Below are 19,308 nucleotides of genomic sequence, written 5' to 3' on the forward strand. Positions count from 1 at the left end.
ATTGACCAACAACAATTCTGCCCGGGCAAGAGAAGAACCCAAGTGACCTTAAAATATGGGAAGATGAGGCTGGGAGCCTTGAGGGTTGTATATGAATGACTTTATTGAAGTATGCTGGGCACCACCAGGCAACATGGTTTGGACAGTGTGCGAGGGAACAGTCAGGCAGAGCAAACAAATGCTAAGATTGGAGACGGCACCTTTCTGTCCGGTCACTGCAGGTGACAAAATGGAGCACTTGCTGCTTCTGGGGCTGGGAGGGTGGGGAAGAGATGGGGGGGCACTACCTGGGGGAGGCGTGTAATAACCAAACCCAGAGGGATTTTCCTTCTGCCCCTCTGCAGCAAACCAGCAAGAAGAAAACTGATTATTTTTTTCAGCAGAACAAGGCTGAGCATTGACGGCTCGTTTCTAGCTGACGGGTTCTTGCTTAAAAACCAGTCTGCTCCCAGAGCTGAGCCTGGCCTCAACTGGGAGGAGACCACAGCTCCTGCCCACAGCCTCTCCCCAGGACCTGGTTCCAGCAGGGCAACAGGCTGCTGCTTACATTCAGGTCAGTGGGGGCTATACCCCAGTGTTTGCCCCCCTCCTTGTCTCTGTGGCAGCCCCTTTGCCTCTCACCCCCCCGTTCCGTGCTTTGAGAGTGACCCCGAGGTGATGGGTGGGCAACGAACAGAAAGGAGGGGGGGGAACAGGGAGGAACTGCCACCGAGCAACTCCAGCTCCACGGCTACTGCAGAAAATTGACCATGGGGATAAAATTAAAAAAAATAATAATAATATAAGAGCACCGATTAGCAGGAAAGACTAACCCAGAGGAGAAGCAGTGGCGCACCCCGAGCCCTGGCCGTGAGAGCAGAGGCGACGCAGCCGGCGGGTGAGCAGAAAGGCACGTGCTGAACACAGCCACGGGGACAGCCTCCCGCTCACACCGACGTCCCGCCACGGGCTATCGTCCTCCTGTGTAGTGTATTCCCAAAAAACAGCCACCCGCCCCGCGGAGCCGCTGGGGTGAGGGCTGCAAACACACCCAACCGGGTGGGGAGGTGTTCAAAGAAGACCCAAAGCGTAATTCCCAGGTGCTGTGGTCAGTATTTTGAGATATCCTCAGACATTTCAATAAATAAAACAATTCTTACATTACAACGCACCTTTCCAATTATTATAATTTTTGCCCCAGAATGGATAAAGTACACAAGAGTTATGCCTGGCTGTAAATACATGCTCCCTTTGCCCTGGCGTGGCAGGAAAGGGGTGGGGGGAAACAGCCTCGACTCCGACAGAGAAAAGACATGAGAATGCAGCACTGTGAATCTTGGCAGGGTGCGGGGCAGGGGGGGGGACACACACAAGTGCCTTCACCCCCATTCCGGGGCACTTGGCTTCCAGAGGAGAAAAAGGTATATTTAAAACAAGGTAGGAGAGAATAACCGTCTAGTACAATGGTAGCTGATTAGATTTTTGCTTTGTTCTACTCCATGCAAATACAAACTAAGTCCTATCACCAACTTCTCCAGCTGCGGGGGGGGCGAGGGAGGGGGGCAGCCCCACACTAAGAAGTCGCACAGGCATACACGCACTCACACCAAAAACCAGTGGTTGGGGGGGGGAAGAGGGGGAAAGGGGCTGAACTGTTGAGAATGTGCTTTCTCTCTTAATAAAAAATATATTAAAAACAACTTGAAAAAAAACCCCTACTGATGGTGAAAGAACACCGCTGAAAGAAGAAAGCTAGGTGTGTTTCCAGACAGTCCAGGCCTGGCCGTGGGGCTGGGGGAGGCCTGGGTGAGCAGCCTGCAGTGGTTGGTTCCCTTGGGGCTCGCCGGGCGGTCTCTTGAGAAGCTGTTCCCTTTTCTTTCTTTTTTTTTTGTTTTTTTTTTTTGCTCGCTCGTTTGTTTTACAGTGACAAATGTGATGGCGATACAGAAATTAAGGGACTGAAATGAAAAAGGAATGGGCCGGTCCGGAGAAATTCAGACTGGTGTTTTCTCCGTTTTTAAAAAAAAAAAAAAAAACCCAACAAAAAATAAAATAATAATAAAAAAAAAAGAAGTTAGTAGTACTAATAGAACCCTCCTGCTGCTGTCGCCTTTGCTCAGTGACATCGGGGCATGCTGGCGCACACACACACACACAGGCAGCTCTCAGACACTCGGACTCAGAAAAGCGAGTTTAGAACTGAAGTGAGTCTTCGCAGGAGACTGAGGACGGGTCCCAGGGCTAGAAGCTTTTTCGCTGGATGGCACGAGCTCCGTCTTCTTCGTATTCCTTTTTCGAAACCCACATTTTCTTAAAGGTGTCCAGTGAGGCCAGGATGGAGCCGCTGGGGAGAGACAGGCGTGTTAGGGGTTAAAGGGACATTTTGGGGCACGCTCACGGGATCTCTGCAGAGATGAGCTGTTTCTATCGCGTGACGCTTCCCCGTGTCAGGAAGGTGATGAGGCTCCCAGTTATCTTGAACAGAAGCGCTCTCTGGACAGTCACTTCCCCTCCTGCAGCCTCAAACGTGGTGGCTCTACAGAGCCTGGCACCCGCCGCCCCCTCCCACAGCACCCCCAAACCCCAGCTCTCCTCACATGGGGTCTGCTCTCACTTTTAACATCGAGTTTAGTTCTCCCAATCTGCAGCAAAGACATACAAGAGGGAGAATGAACCGAGAGCCTCCGCCCCCAGAAAGGTGGGACATAGGAGCTTGTTCTACCTTGGACTGGATGTTAAGATGGTAAAAGCAGGAAAATCAACAGGTCCTGCAGGAGTCTTAGGGACAGAAAAGGCTGAGGGGCTGGCAGCACAGACAGAGCCAGGCTCTGTGACCACCATGAGACCCTCCCGACACACAGCACCACAAGGGACAACATTGCAAGCGCTGTGCCTGCCCAGCACTCATCCACACGGAGGGCCATGAAAATGCTCAGAGGGCTGGAGCCCCTCTGCTGTGAAGACAGGCTGAGAGAGCTGGGGGGGTTCAGCCTGGAGAAGAGAAGGCTCCAGGGAGACCTTATAACGGCCTTCCAGTACCTGAAGGGGCTACAGGAGAGATGGGGAGGGACTCTTGGTCAGGGAGTGGAGCCATAGGATGAGGGGTAATGGTTTTAAATTGAAAGAGGGGAGATTTAGATTAAATACTAGGAAGAAATTCTTTGCTGTGAGGGTTGTGAGACACTGGCGCGGGTTGCGCAGCGAAGCTGTGGCTGCCCCATCCCTGGAGGGGTTCAAGGCCAGGCTGGAGGGGGCTTGGAGCAACCTGGTCTGGTGGGAGGTGTCCCTGCCCAGGGCAGGGGGTTGGGACTCAATGATCTTTAAGGTCCCTTCCAACTCTGACCATTCTATGATCCTATCCCACCACAAGAGGTGTCCCTGTGCAGCACGTACCCGATCCACGTGGAATACAATCTCTCCTGAGGAGCTGATATCTGGAAAAAAAAGACAAGAATCAGTCATGACCTCCCGAAGCTCCAGCCTGCTCCTTCTGCCACACCGCCCCATTTCATGACGGCCAACAAACACAGGTATGAGCTCTCCCACTCCAAAGACACCCAGCAACACCCCCCTGCCCACCACTTCTTAAAAACAGCCACAGTGGTCCAGGATCCTGGACAGGAGTCCTGTTGTCATAGGAGCCACCTTCTCTGTGGTGAAAGCAGACAGGTTTTCATCACCACAGCAAACACTGTTGGGCTGTCTCAGGAAAGCTGTTTCCTGAAGCAACTGGCAGCTCCACTCTCCGCGTGGTTCTTTAAAGGCCACAGAACAGCACATGTAGGAAGTAATAAATACAAAAGAGACTGCTCCTTACCCTTATTTTGACGTCCTTCGGAGCTAGTTTCTTCACTTCGCTCAACAGCCTGTCACCAAAGCCTAAACAAGACAGAAAACATGTAGTCTGAGCCCTTCAACAAATCCCAAATTCCATCTACTAACAGTGTGGACATGTCCTGTTCAGTACTAGTCAAAGATCCCACTTCAGGTCTCACAGAGAGACCCGTGTGGAGAGGCACAGCCAGGAGACAACAGCATTGTGCCTCCCTCAGCCAGTCCTCAAACACTGGCACAACGGGCTCTGTCCCTTGGCAGCAGCTTGAGATGAGCAAACAAGATTTTCAGTTCAGAACACAGATGGGCCAGTTCCCTCCTCCTTCCCTGGACACCCCTCCTGTGTCCAGCCCATTTGTAGAAGGGAACAGTGTTTGACTGGGAAGACCAGGACTTATCTGGAGGTGTCCACATGTGGACAGAGGAGATCTTTAAGCTGAGGAGGGGCAGCTGAGCCCTGAGGGGACAGGTAGGAAGTTTTCTGCACATACTGCATGACCTTCCATGCAGTACCAGGACTGTTGGGACTCTCTCAGGTACCAAAGACCTGAAGAACCTCAGGAGATGCAAGAGCCTTTGCAGTATCCAGTCTCAACTACCCTGAATAGAGCAGCAGAAACAAACACAACTCTTCAGTCCTGACACAGGCAGAGAGATAGGAGGAAAAAGTTAAAAGCCTCCCCAAGCCCAGGAAGAGAGAGGCAGAGGTGTCTTGCATGCCCAGAAGGGTACGAGTAGGACTCAAGAAATTAGACAGTAACCCTCCTGGAGACAGCAGAGTTCCCACAGCCCTCATCTCACAGGACAAGTTGGGTGATGGAGGTTATCTTCCCAGTTTCACATGCAAAGGAAGGAAGAGATCAGGTATGTCACAGCCCCACAGAAAGAGGAGAAGCAGGAACCTTTGAAAAGCGTGGAGCCTCCAGACAGCACGATGTTGGAGAACAGTGTTCGCCTCAGGTCCATGTCTGATTTTTGAATGGCAAAAACGAGCACCTCGTGGAGTCCTTCACATTCCTCCCCTATCAGGTCTGGCCGGAACAGGAGCTCTGGGGCTCGGAAACGGGCAGGGCCGATCTGCAAGGGATGACAGAGGAGAAAAAAGAGCAGTGTGGCTCTGTTCACTGCCTACGGGTTGGGCCTGCCCTTTCCTAGGTGAAACTTGAGAGTAGCAGAGTTTTCTGTTAGTCTACTGCTTCTAGAAAAGAAGCTATTTCCATTTTGCAGATGCAAAAGATGAAGAAACTTTCTCAGCCCCATACTGGCAGAAAAAGGAGCAGATCCACCCCTGGTGCTGGAGGTAAGACCTGTATTTCCTCTCCTCCAACCATTCTTTAGTAGGCTCAGTCTTTTGAGGATTATTCCTAACTCACTCTTCAAAGCAACTGTTTCTGCACCTCTGCACCTCTGCACCTCTAGGCAGGACAAAAGCCACACACAAAACCACAAAACCATTTACAGTGACCTGATATCTACCCACACTACCTCATCTACATAAAAGTTTGCTAGATCAGAGCCTGCACTCAAACAGCTCAGAGTCATGCTGTATCCTCACCCAGGACTTCCAGTACAACTTGTGAGGTTTATATAATGTTTCCTTCCCCTAAAAATTCTAGTGCCCAGTCAACAGCCTGGGATGAGTTCCGGTCTTTTAAAATTATCCCCTCCCACCTAACACTGCATTACATTTCCCATCACTAGGCAGAAGGCTATTCTGGAAACCCTGTGCTTCATGTCAGGAATCCTCCCAGGGGTCCTTACAAACCTCAATAGTGCTTCCATCTGGCAGGTAGTACTGAGCCTTCTCAGTCTCCAGAGTCTCATCCTTCTGGGGGTTTATTGACAGGTAGCAGGCACGCTGCAGGGGAGAGAGTCGGGGAGAGGGAGGTGAGAAGAGTAAACCCAAATGCCTCTGATTAAACACTTTTCTAACAACAGAAGTCCATGTATCCCTTTGGGACACCAATTTCAACAATATTTTGCGCGGGGGAAAAGACCTTTAAGGTTCACATCAGGTAAAATACCCACTCATGCTACAGCTCCATGTGATGACTAGAGACATCCAGGATGCTTACCCCACTTCTCACTGGTGCTCAGCTCTTGCTTCCAGCTCTCCTACTTCTTAGAAGTTACCCCTCTCTAGCACAGATGGGGTAACAGTGAGTGCTTCCAACCCACTGCAGGGCAAAGTAAAACATACACCTGGAATACCTTTAGTGACATTAACTTTGTATAAAGGTGTGCTCAGGTAACTTTGCAACAGGAGCGTGAACAAAGTCCATTATTGCATTTCAACAGGGTAAACAATAACTAATAACTAATAGCTAACAGCAAAAATTACTTCACATGATCTAAGCTCACTTCTCATTGCCCACCTCTATTTAAGTTACAGGAAATCAAATACTTTGACTTTTCAAACTGCTCCAACACCTTGTATTTTTTATTCCACAGTAAGCTTTGCTATTGCAAATTGTTACCATTTGGGTGCTTACAGGAGAGATGGGGAGGGACTCCTGATCAGGGAGTGGAGCCATAGGACAAGGGGTAATGATTTTAAATTGAAAGAGGGGAGATTTAGATTAGATACCAGAAAGAAATTCTTTGCTGTGAGGGTGGTGAGACCCTGGCCCAGGTTGCCCAGAGAAGCTGTGGCTGCCCCATCCCTGGAGGGGTTCAAGGCCAGGCTGGATGGGGCTTGGAGCAACCTGGTCTGGTGGGAGGTGTCCCTGCCCAGGGCAGGGGGTTGGGACTGGATGATATTTAAGGTCCTTTCCAACTCTGACCATTCTGTGATTCTAAAAAAAGTCTCTAAACAGAAGCAGTGAAACATTTAGGTTGAAAGGGGCCTCCTGAGATCATCTAGTCTAACCCCCTTGCTCAGGCAGGGTCAGCTAGAGCAGGCTGCCCAAACCCACTTCCAGTCACTCTTGGAGAACCTCCACAGACAGAGAATCTACAAACCTCTCTGGGCACAACCTGCTGCAGTGTTTGACCACCCTCACAGTGAGCCAAGAGAAAGAGAACAATTGTTTGCACTGAAGCAGTTACAAGGGTTCCCCTTTTAAGATAATTCCTCCTTTAGACTTTTCAGCATCCCCAAATTTCTTTCCTACTTTTTTTCCCCCTTTAAAAAAAAAAAAATCGATCTCTCTAAGTCACACAGACTCCAACAGATCCCAGGCATCTTTTGGGACTGAGAAACTTCCACATCCAGAATCTCAGCTTTGTGCTTGCTACGGTGCATTCAGGCTGCACATCCAAACTTCTCCCAAGGCAAGAAAGCTGAGAACACAAGAAGCCACACTCAACCTCTCAGATACGCAAATCAAGTCACAAATGGCACCAACATGAACAAATCTCATTGCAAGGTCCAGGTACATACATCCTAGAAATGTGCAACTTTCCCCAGCTAAAATTAATCTTAAAGTCAATCAAAAGGTGTAGGTTGAAGAGCAAACGTGAGGTTGTTTCCTCTCTCTGACGCCCTGCTGGTGAGGGCAGGCAGTATGCAAAGCAGGACCTGGCTCACTTTCCCCTGCTCTTTGTTTCCCTAAGTGTATAGTCCAGAGAAGTGATTGCACTGGTGCAAGACTTTGCACTTACCAGTCAGCACAATGCCTTTGCATAGTTTCATCACCCAAGATGCAAAGGGCGCCTTGGCCATTTATGAAGAGCACAAGTGTATTTCTGAAGAGTACAAGCCTCTTGCTTTATCCCTTAAGGTCATCACAATTGCACTGCAACCGCTGCTTGGTACAAACCAGGCTGCTCTGAAGCACAGCGTTGTCCAGCGCACCTCCCGACACCAGACCTTCTGGTCCACAGCTGCTCTGGTATCTGCACACATCAGGTTTTTTTTTCTCTACCATTCAACAATCAACACTTGTAGAACAGAAAGCAGCTACTGGGTTAAAACCTACAACTCTATGAAGTCTCCTGCTCTGGGTAACAGGCAAAAGCCATTCAGCTGTACTGTGAGATGGAGCCCAAGTGCTGTTCCCTGGGCACAGCCACACACAACAAGCAAACTATTTCCATTCTTATCCTTTGCCAGTAGGTTACAGGCTCAAGAATAGTTCATTAACTCTCTCAAGCCCTGGCACAGGCTTCTGACAGCCCAGAGTTATCAGTGGCAACCACAGCTTGTGATAGGGGCCCATGGAATGGCAGCAACTGCCAGGCATCAGCGCACAGAAGTCACAGCCAGTAGTGACCCCCAATACTGAAGGAACGGATGCGTAGGCAGCCCCGAGTCACACACAGCCTGGCTGAAATCAGGGAACAACCTGTCTGGGTGAGCACAGCGATGCTCCAAAGCTGATGTGAGCTCTGAGCTGTCCCACCTCTGTCCCCCTCTCCTGGCACACAACACAAGCCAAGGTAACTGCTTTGCTAGGGATCTCAATCTGCCTTTTCAAACCGCAGCATAGCTCTGAGGTCAGTAAACATTGCAGACCTTACAGAAAGGGGAATCTTTTCTAAGTGGAAATGCTGTGAGTGAATTCTTTCACAGAGGGGAGTGGGGAAAAAAAATAACTTGTAATATCCCACTTGTGATCCCCACCCGCCATGGGTTTTACAGCCCCTTGCCCCGAAGGGTAAACAAACACTAGTGAAAGGTATCATCAGACCCTGGGAAACTGCAGCACAGACAGATGCAAAACACATTCTGTCTTCATCTCCATGTTAACAGCCCCTCAGTAGGGATTAGATGTGACCTTGACTACAAGTCTCCCAGAATACAGGATGGTTGAGGTTGCAAGGGACCTCTTGGAGGTCACCTTATCCATCCCCCTTCTTCAAGCAGCATCACCTAGAACAGGTTGCCCAGGACCATGTCCAGATGGCTTCTGAATATCACCAAGGATGTAGAGTCCATAACTCTCTGGACAACCTGTACCAGTGCTTGGTCACAGTAAAAAAGTTTACGTTCAGACAGAACTTCCTGTGCTTCAGTTCCTGTCTCTTGTCCTGTCACTGGACATCACCGAAATGAGCCCAGCTCTGTTGTCTTTGCACCCTCCCTTCAGACATTTGTATACATTGATAAGATCCTCCCCAATCTTCTCTTCTCATGGCTCAACAGCCCCAGCTCTCTCAGCCTTTCCTCATACGAGAGACGCTCCAGTCCTTTAATAATCTACATGGCCCTGGTCTCACCCAGGTAGATAAAGGAACAAGGTGCAGAGCTAGGTAGGCTGGCACTTCCCAATAGATTTCACAACTTCCCTTGGGCAGAATTCCCTTCCTGAATAAACACAGAAACAGACAGAGCCTCACCTCCTTGATGGTCTTGACAATCTCAAACTCGGAGGTTGTGTGGAAGTCGTAGCCCTCCTTCCGGAGGTAGAGCCGCAGGAAGCGTGAGACGTCGCGGCCGGCGATGTCAATGCGCATGATGGAGTGGGGCATGGCAAAGCCCTCGTAGATGGGCACCGCGTGGGTAACGCCGTCCCCGGAGTCCAGCACCACTCCTGTGGTCCTCCCCGTCGCGTAGCTACCGGAGGGGAAAACAACCGAGTCAGAAGAAATCATTCAAAGCCACCCCAAGCAGGCAGCACACCCGAGCGCAACACAGGGAGCAGAGATTTCACGTAATAAGGGGCTAAAAAACCCATCACTAACCTAATTCTCATCATATTTCGGCAAATTCCTGTAAACTCTTTAGTACAAAAATTAAAATCGAGTTTCAGTTTTTGCTTGGAAAGGCCATAAGTCAGTGCACTGAGCTGAGTGACACAGGACTAATTTTTCTTCTAAAAACTGCACTTTTAGAAGATTCTAGTGTCTGAATTCATTGAAATATATACTTTACAGCCAGCCAGGCTCTGTGGGATTCAAGGTCTTAGTGTTTTCAAGCCTTGCCAGGTGCAGGGATGAGGAGGAGCAAGGCCTGGGCATTTAAACCAGGCTGCCAACAGGATTATTTCATACCATGAACGTCATATTCAATATAAATTAGAAAAGTTTGCTTTGCAGTTCTCTCTCCCTTGATGGTGGTGGGTCCAGAGAACTCCTTGCCCCGGTGCCGGACCCCTGAGCCCTTCCCTTCCTCCTGAAGCTGTTGCGCTCGCAGGATCCCACATTTTTGTGGTTTTATTGGTTTTTTTGTTGGGTTTTTTTGCTGTGTGGTTGGACTCGATGATCTCAGAGGTCCCTTCCAACCACTGTGATTCTGTGTGATTCTGTGATTTGCTGTCCCTGCTGGAAGTGCACTTCCAGCTTCCTACTGACAGAATTGGCTGAGTATAAGTCTTGTATATCAGTATCGGGATTAATCCTGGTTCTTTAGTATTATTGTTAATTATTTACTGTTATTCTATTAAATCTATTTATATTTGAACCCTCATGTTTCTTTGTGTTCCCCGATTCCCCTTTCTGGGTGGGGAGGAGTGATCGAGTGACAGAATAATTGTCTGAACGACAATAAATTGTTATGGGTTTTCTCAAACCATAACAGTCAGACATCAGCGTGGTTTTTCATGAGTAGAGGTTTTTTTGTTTGTGAAAAAAAGAAAAAAAAAAAGCATTTCATGGCAACTTTTCACAAGAGCAAATCAAAGACCGAAGACACTTACAGGCTGAGCACAGCTTGCATGGAGATGAACAGCGCTGGCACGTTGAAGGTCTCAAAGAACACCTCAGCAGCACGCTCTCTGTTCTTGCGTGGGTTTAGGGGTGCTTCTGTCAGCAGCACAGGATGCTGGTAAAGAAAAAAAGCAGCTGTGGTGCAATAGCCAGGATAATAATAGACATCTGTCCCTGAAAATTTCTGCTGTATATTCACTTTAGGAATCAGTGGCACAAGAGGACAGGTAGAAGGAAATAATTTCAGCTACTGAGCTGCATTAGACTGTGAATAACCTCTACTAATTTGGAAGACCGGCAGGGTTCTGGTCTAGTTATGAAGAATTGTTAGGAAATCTACTCTGTGAGTGACCCTGTCCTGTGAAGGATGAACAAGACAACTCCCAGTGCCCAAAATCAGCCAGATTAGCCAAAATACACAGACCCTGAAGAAAGAGTGAAGGCATACAGTCTTAGCACAAGCAAGCAAAATATTCCTACTCCACTTACACAACCTATTGCTTACAAGTCATTTAATAATTTTTTTTGGTCAGCTCTTTCCAGACCACAGGATTGTGGTTTTCTCCTTCCTCACTTCAAATCATGTCTCCACTGAGTGGATAAGCCTGGTGTGCAGGCAGAACAGGAAAAGTTAGGAGTACTTGCCCTAGAGCAGAATCATCAGAGAGAGTGTGAATAACAATCTGAAAGTCAGATTTCCAGAACTGAAAATTCAGGCCAGAACATTAGATCTGTGGAGGAATTCTGCTTGGACACTTCTTGTCTAGTATCTCCTGAGGGCTGTAAGAGCCTAATTTAACAACAGACACATTTAGAAAGAAAAGCAGAGGGGACATCCCAAATCTTTCCTGGAGTTTCAAGGCTCCTGGTGTTTACACACACTGACCGAGGCCTGTGCCATCCCATCCCGAGGTATCTCACCTCCTCTGAGAATGTCTGAAGCTGGTCTTTTGAATACACATACTGCCAAATGCGCTCCATGTCGTTCCAGTCCTTCACTATGCCATGCTCCATCGGGTATCGGATCGAGAGGAGACCTCTGTGCTCCTGAGCAAACAGAAGGGACAACAGAGCATAGCTGTCAGACCCAAACAATCCCATTTCTGAGCATCGTGACTACGACTTGGTCGTAGGTTCAGGCTGGATATTAGGAAATATTTTTTCACCGAAAGGGTTCTCAGCCATTGGAATGGGCTGCCCAGGGAGGTGGTTGAGGCACCATCCCTGGAGGTGTTCAAAAGACGGGTTGATGTAGTGCTGGGAGGTATGGTTTAGTGATGGTGGTGCTTTTTGTTTGTTGTGTGGGTGTTTATTTTTGTCAAAATGAGGTTGATGGTTGGACAAGATGATCTGTAAGGTCCCTTCCAACCTAGAAGATTCTGTGATTCTGTGACTTAATGTCCAACACACTTTTTGATTCCACCAGAAGACAACTTATCTCTAGCATATAGGGAAAAAACTGAACATTAATCACAAACATCATCTCTCGCAGGGAAGTATCCACGAGATTAAACAAGGCCTCTTTATACCAAGTAGGAAAAATGTGGCATTTGCAGAGCACATTCCACCCTAACACTTTGCAAGCAGACACCTATCAAATGGGATCTTTGTTCCACCAGCTCAGTCATGATATGACACACAACAGGGTGGTACTGGGGAATGTAGTTTGGAGGAGGGCTCACGAGAAATGTGAGACCATACAGCTACACGCTGACCAAAGCAGGATTGTGGAAAACAAGCTTCCCACCCACACCAAGGAGATAAAAGGCAACCCAGTAGGGTGCATTTCTAAAGATCCCAGTCAAAAAGATGGGGATGTGACCATACAGACCTAGAAGTAGCATAGGAAACAATAAAAAAAAGACTTAGGAAAATGGTCTGTGGTCAGCAGGTTGGCACAAGAATTTCAGGAAGCTTCCCCACTCCACCTTGGACACACTTAAAAGTGACAATCTGTTCTGCTCTTCAGATCTATACACTGATACCAAGGAACCCCAGCCCTTTAAGCACAACTGCTCCAGTCCCCCCTCACAGCAGCCTATGGAGAAGTGCAGGATACAGGGTTTCTTACCTCTGCCTTTGGACCAATGAAAATGTCCCCTTCTAAAGCACCAGCCATAACACGAACATGCTTTGGTCTGCCCACACTAGAACAGAAAGAAGAGTATAAATGTTTCCAGAGCACCCAGAGTGTCCAGAGCCCAGAAGCACCCAAAGATTAACTACTTTGTGTTTCTCTCTGTCCTAACCAGTACTTTCTAAAGCAATGGGTGAGTCTGGGGACACTACCAGGTGCGGACAGACCCAGGTTTGCCCTGAGCTAATCAAGAGATGAAGGGAACAGATTGTAGACTGTCCTGAATTGGCAGGACACAAGCCACCTGAGCCTGGCCACGCTTTCCCTGATGATTCAGGACTCATTTGTTCCAACAGTGCCTGAGGAGAAGATGGCTAGACTGAGCTGACAGGTCCACATGGTGTTGCCTGAGCTCGGGCAGGCTTCTCAGATTAGACATATACAGTCCTGTACCTCACCTCACCATACAGAGCACATTGCTCAGAACACAAATACACTCATTAAAAACCCACCCAATTGAAAATAAAAGCCAGGGACTATTCAGAGTTCCTGATCCAGCAATCCTTCTTCCAGTAAAAATCTCAGAAGAATTCCAAGGAAGTCTGGCGGGAATCAAAACATCAGACCACTAACAAAAAAAAAATATAGAGGTCTTCACACCTCTCATCCCCATTTTATCTCTTTCCCTGTTCTTTTTTCGTATTGTCTCAAGACTAAAGGATCCAACAGCTCTGGTCAAGTGTTGAGCCTGACGAAGCAACGCAATCTCTTATGGTGCATCCCCCAGAAAATCTCAAAGTGCTTAATAGCAGAGATCCCTTCTCCCTGATGCTTCCGTGCAGCAGGCTCAAAAAGAATAACTCATTTCTCCAGTTCCAAAAATCGGACCATTCTTCCCCTCTACATCTCAAAGAATTGGTACACGGTGATAAGAACTTACCAAGACCAGCAGAATACTTACTAGTTTGGAAAGCAGTATTTCGGTATTTGATCGCCTGCAAAACCTGCTTTAATCACACCTGAACCCTGTGGAAACAAGAGATAAATACATGAGCTTATCATTCACCCAGTCACCTTTGTAGGTTTTAAAGGAGTGGCAAATTATATCAGCACAGCCAGATCCTTTCCTTTTTCCTAGGAATAAAGCTCCCCAGGGACTGATTCTCCAGGCAGGGCTGGGGATAGGAAGGTGCCAGCTTGGCCACTAGAGAGAGGGGAGTAACTGGCACCCTCCCTGGCACCCAGACATCACACATGGCACAAACACCCGGGAACATCCTGCTGCTGCTCTGTGAACACACCCAAATGCCGCAAGTCTTTTTCTACCCAGTGGTATTGCTAAGGGTGCAGGAGGCCAAATCCAAGCTCTGCAAGCTTTCTATGGATCTTAAATACTCTCCGAGTGGAGAAGAGCACCCCCAGAAAGCCGAGCAAGAGCAACTGAACCCTGCCAGCTTCAGGGGCTGCTAGTGAAAGGGGGAGGATGAAGGCTGTAGAGCTCTCAGAAGAAGTGGATTTGGAAAGGATGGTGGGAGGGTGGATCAAGTCAGAGAAGGGAGTAGGAAAGCACTGTGTGATACGGGTTGGAACAGAGACTAGGGAAAAGATCAGGTGGTGGATAAACTAGCTAACATCAAGGAGGCAGGTCAGAGAAGACACTGGAAATGAACCCAGACTGGGGTCTGCACAGAACAAAGGTTGCAGTCAGACCGCAAGGGGAAGGGCTGGAAGCAGGAAGGGTGGCTGACAAGGATAGGACTTGTTTAGAAAGGACAAGGCAAAAGAGATTAGGTATGGCAGTCAGAAAGGCCCTCTGCATCGTTCAAAGCAGCACAAGCAGCAAACACGGAGCGGGTAAAACCAGTCAGAGGGAGGCCCTGGCAGGGAGTCAGTGCTGGGCATCGCGTCCCACCGCTCCCAGCCCCGTCCGGATCATCCACAGCCATCCTGGGAACCCCACCATCAACTCCAATCTATGCTGACTCCTTCCCTTCCACCACTTCCTCTCCCTGCACAAAGGAATGACATCTTCACGGAATCATCTTGAAACAATGAGCAGCTTGCAGGGACACCCAAGTTTTGCTAAGGAGTGGATTTTCATAGGATCTCATCAGATAAGATGTTTCACTGGTAATCCCAGTCTACCATGGGAGCAAGCACTTCTGCAGAAAGAGCAGTTCCACTTTAGCCCATACCGGGAGCAAAGCATGCAAGTTTGCACTGAAACCTGTGACCCGTGAAGTGCCTGTTCACTCTCATGGGCTCTGCAGCAGGACTGTGCTGCTCTTCAGGCCAAAACCACATTTTGGATGCCTCAGAGCATTTTAAAATGAGTAGCGACGCAGTTCCTCCACCGCTTTCCCCTTGCCCCACCTCTGCGTGGGTCAGCACCACCGCTTTCACTTGGAGGCTGAGGACAAACCAGTTGCTCAGGGCTCTGCCAGACAGACTCTGGCTGCATTGGTTTCTGATGGTGCTGCCCCAGTTGCCTGCCCTGGTCCTGCCAGAGGTTACCAGCCAGAGCAGGCTCAGCAGAAAGGAATGTGGGGTGGCCCTGGCCTCTCCAGTTCACAGTCCGGCGCCTTATCCCCAAGCTACTTCCAGTATCTGAAGGGGCTACAGGAGAGCTGGAGAGGGACTCTTCATCAGGGAATGTAGTGATAGGACGAGAGGTAATAGTTTTAAATTGAAAGAGGGGAGATTTAGATGAGATACCAGAAAGAAATTCTTTGCTGTGAGGGTGGTGAGACCCTGGAAGAGGTTGCCCAGAGAAGCTGTGGCTGCCCCATCCCTGGAGGGGTTCAAGGCCAGGCTGGATGGGGCTTGGAGCAACCTGGTCTGGTGGGAGGTGTCCCTGCCAACTGGATGATTTTTAAGGTCCCTTCCAACTCCAACCATTCTATGATTCTATTCTCATCAGCAGTTCCAGCCAAGGTGCCAGGCTTTGCACAGAGTGTGTGTGCTCTGCCAGCAGGGCCGGAGCACTCCCACGTGGAAACCACCAGCCAGATTTGCCAGGATGCATCTGTAAGAGACGAGCATCAGGAACATTCTGCAAACCAGACCTAGCTAATTATAAAAGATAGATTGCTCAAAGCCTCGTCTCCTGACAAGTGCCTGCAGCCAGGCTGGCTCAAGGAGCACACCCAAGCTGGCAGCCGGGCAGGACTGACTGCTCCCTCTGGGCAGGAGGGTCCCGGCTCCAGCTGCATCCCAAAGCCTGCACTAACAGGGACCCATGTGACAAAGTGGCCTGCAAAGTGTTAAAAAGTCTTCCCTTTAGACAGACTCTCTTCTGGTTATTCACTTCCAAGTGAAGCAAGGAATAAACCAAAACCACTATTTCATTTTTCTTTATCGTAGCTTATAAACAACTTTATACCTGGGAAATAATCCATCCTTTGTCAAGCCTTCTAGCAAAAGAGTTGAATCAAACGCAGTAACATAACCCCATCAGGATATTGTGCTTATTGAATATTTTATTCAAGGTAATGACTGATCTTGCTGCCAGCACAGTCTGCTGCTGGGAAGTAGTTTCAGGAAAACAATGATACTCCTATTTCAACGCAGAGCTCGGATCTTCCTTACGCCAGGCCAAAAATCACCCAGCGTGTCCTGGGGAGATTCCCAGCAAGTTATGTGTTTTAAAATTTACAAATTGAAGTTCAAAGTTAACTGAATGTGTCAGGGGTTCAGAAATCCTCACTGGAGTCAAAGATGAATGAGTGTTTTGAATGTCCCAGTAGGATGGGACTTCCAACACAGTTGTGTTTCCAAGCGCCTGGGAATAAAGCGAGCACCGCTGTTTGCTGTCTCCGCGCTACAAAGACCCAACAGCACTTTTTGACCTATTCCATTTTTCTTAAAAACATTTTACTTCTTTGAAGATATGTGTGCACTGAGTATTACAGCTCAGTTTGAGATTCCTATACAACAAAAGAAAAAGGTTTTGAATTTTGAAATAACCTTCACTGATTCAGAAGGTTTAAAGTAAAGAGCTAGTTTTTTTACATTACTTCAGATAGGCAAAAATACGCGCATCCTCCTTTCTGCTACAAACTTTGATTTATTAAAACTTACACGAATTTCAAAATTAACATCCCTCCACCTGTAACTATCCCAGCTGGGCTTTCATCCCATTTTGTTCAGAGGGTTTTTTGTGATTTTTTTTGTTTGTTTTGATTTTTTTTAATCCAAGCAAAAGAATAAGAGAAGAAAGAAAAACTACGTGTCAAATGTCACAGTCAGGGAACATAAACACACGGAAAATTCTCCTGAGTACCTTGAAGTAACTGAACATACCTCTTCTGCTAGCTCTGTGGCTAGTGAGTTACTGATTCATACATCTTGAGGCATTTAGGACTCAAATTTAAATGGAAATCACCAAGACAGACAATCTGCCATGTAGAACTTTTTATGGAGAGTGCATGTTTCATATTGTTGTAGAACTATTTGATTAGATACACATTTTGTAAGATCAAGAACAAACCAAAGCCACGACAGCCTTTACTTAAGCTCAGCTGTTTAAAATGCCACCACTTAAGACTACAAAGCCATATTTTATCCTCTTTTATGTAAACAGAGACAATTCTATGGAGGTAAAGGAATTTGCACTTGCTTAGGCCACAGCTGAACCACGCTGTCTGTTTACATGTGCATGACACTCATCAGGCTCCCAGTCCACTGACCTCAGAGCAAGCATGTTGGAGAGTGAGATGGGAACACAACTCTTCAAAAAATGACTTATTGGACAAGAAGGAGTATTAAGGTTGTGCCGAGGTACAGCTCCAACATCTCACTGGATATTACAAAACTCTCCCTGCTGAAAACATGCATCTGAGCGTAGTGTATGGGAAGAGAAAAAAACCCTCCTTGTTGAGCTTTTAGCTACCTACCTTAATGTCCTTTTAAAACACGCTGAAAAACTAGAGCAGGGCTGGGACTGGGGGGATCTGGCTTGTTTACTAGCTCAGTACCTCAGTTCTCCCTCCCATCCACACACATACGTGAGACGGGATAATGCCCGGCCTTTAAAAGCAGCTGACAGTTCCCTGAGGAGCAGTGGGACCAGCGGTACCTGCTCTGTGCAGCTCCGCTTCCCATCCTGCCTGAACTCAGAATCTGAGAACCAAAAATGCAGTGTCACCACAAGGCTCCTCTCAGCTGACAGTCTGCCAGCCTTAAAGGCAGATGTCACAACAACCGCTTCATTCTGCTTCTTGTACAGGGAGGGAAATCATTAATTGGAAAAGGAAGAAGAATTAGCTTTTATAGGACCAGCTGATAAAACGAGAAAAGAAGCAGTCGGTTGCTGGCACGTGAGCCTGAAGAAAGGTCTGAAGCAGCAGCAGCAGCGATCACTGCGCTAAATAACAAAAGGACAAGCTGAAATTAGATAGAGACTGCGACTCCAGCACAACAAACTCATCCTCACAGCACCAGAGTGCCTGGAAATAACTGTAATGGTTGGCTAATCACTCGACACCACAGCGGGGTCAGCCCTACTCCGGTCATTTCTAAGAACGATCAACCTAACTTATCCTTTAATGTCTCCAATAGAGGAGACAACACATTTTCCTCCGCATAGTCAATTCTACTGCTTAGAATCTTCTCTTCCACTAGATACTTCTCTTCAACATCTATCTTAAGTCTCTCTGCTGTGATTTCAGGGGAAGAAACAAAACCAAAATTGTATCAGGGAGCTCAAGTCATAGAGAGGAAATTGGGATCAACAGCAAAGAAGTCAGAAAAATAATTAGTTCGATCTGAGAAGACCTACAATAATCCAGCTTATGGGAAAAAGAAAGCAAGAAGATGAGAAATGCTAAGCTAGCGGGTCCACGTGTCACATGGCAAAAAATATTCAGCAGAAATTGAGATGATGGAGAAAGAAGGGAGCACCACACAGACCCCTCTGAAACAACAAAATCTGAATCGCTGGCAGCAGAGGTCAGGAGGGAGGAGCATGAATCCATGACTCACTACACTGAAGGAGGCTCCCTCCAAGATACGCCCTCCCACCCCTTCCTAGACGGTCCCTTCTCTTGGGAGGCCAGCACGGATGGGGGCAAATCACAACTGGTCCCAGAAGTACCTCAGCAAGGCACCCCACCGCTCTGGTTCATCTCAGACCGAGCCCTCACCCCCACAGCTTGTGAAGGTCTGCTCTGGAGCTAAGGAGGAGCATTATCAGCCAGGAGCTGCCATCTGCCACACCACACCCGTGCTGATGCAACCCGTGGTGGGAGCGGCTCCCTCAGGAGCTCTGCCCCCCGCGGCCTGCAGCCGGGGAACCCACGGGGGAACCCACCGCTGGGGTGAAGACACTCCCTTCTCCTCACCCCCGGGCGGAGGCGGCTCATCTAGGGGTGGCCGCCCCCCTTCGTTAGGCCAGTAACGGGGCGGGATCGGCTGCGCTTGTCATCCCCAGCGCGGTACACCGGGAGCACGGCCAAACCCGGGCCCACCGACCACCATTGTCCCTCAGGCACAAAGAGGGAGAGGGCGGGCCCCCGGGCGCAGCCCCGCCTGACAGACAGCTCGCCCCGCCAATGAGCACAGGTGCTCGGCGCGGGGGCGGGGCGGCCGGCGCCCCGCTTCGGCAGGTACCGGCGGGCTGCCCCCCGTTGAGTGGCAGCCGCCCCAGCCAATGGGGTCGCCCCACCTCTCCCCGCCAGCAGGCAGCTCGGCGGCGGCGGGGGCAGCTCCCCACCAGCGAGGGGCAGCGGCCCTCCGGCGGGGTGACAGGCAGCCACCTCAACCAATCCCGGCGCGCCAAACCGCGGCGGCCCCGCCCCGCCGGCGGCCTGAGGTACGAGGGCCTGAGGCGG

General features: G+C 48.9%; 1 protein-coding gene across 1 annotated transcript in view; it reads right to left on the bottom strand.

Annotated features, from left to right (window-relative positions):
* Positions 1 to 85: 85 nt before the first annotated feature.
* Positions 86 to 19,308, bottom strand: part of ACTR1A (ARP1 actin-related protein 1 homolog A, centractin alpha (yeast)) — a 19,630-nt gene continuing 407 nt past the window's right edge. Inside the window, exons 2-11 of the mRNA XM_014958705.1 lie at positions 13,440 to 13,504; positions 12,473 to 12,548; positions 11,323 to 11,448; positions 10,392 to 10,516; positions 9,094 to 9,310; positions 5,579 to 5,671; positions 4,716 to 4,890; positions 3,797 to 3,858; positions 3,373 to 3,413; positions 86 to 2,323 (exon numbers count right to left, since the gene is read on the bottom strand). Coding sequence (XP_014814191.1) covers positions 2,221 to 2,323; positions 3,373 to 3,413; positions 3,797 to 3,858; positions 4,716 to 4,890; positions 5,579 to 5,671; positions 9,094 to 9,310; positions 10,392 to 10,516; positions 11,323 to 11,448; positions 12,473 to 12,548; positions 13,440 to 13,504 — 1,083 coding nt within the window. The 3' untranslated portion in view covers positions 86 to 2,220. The remainder of the gene's footprint in view (positions 2,324 to 3,372; positions 3,414 to 3,796; positions 3,859 to 4,715; positions 4,891 to 5,578; positions 5,672 to 9,093; positions 9,311 to 10,391; positions 10,517 to 11,322; positions 11,449 to 12,472; positions 12,549 to 13,439; positions 13,505 to 19,308) is intronic.

This window comes from Calidris pugnax, unplaced genomic scaffold (genome assembly GCF_001431845.1).
Source record: "Calidris pugnax isolate Ruff unplaced genomic scaffold, ASM143184v1 scaffold4, whole genome shotgun sequence".
NCBI lineage: Eukaryota > Metazoa > Chordata > Aves > Charadriiformes > Scolopacidae > Calidris > Calidris pugnax.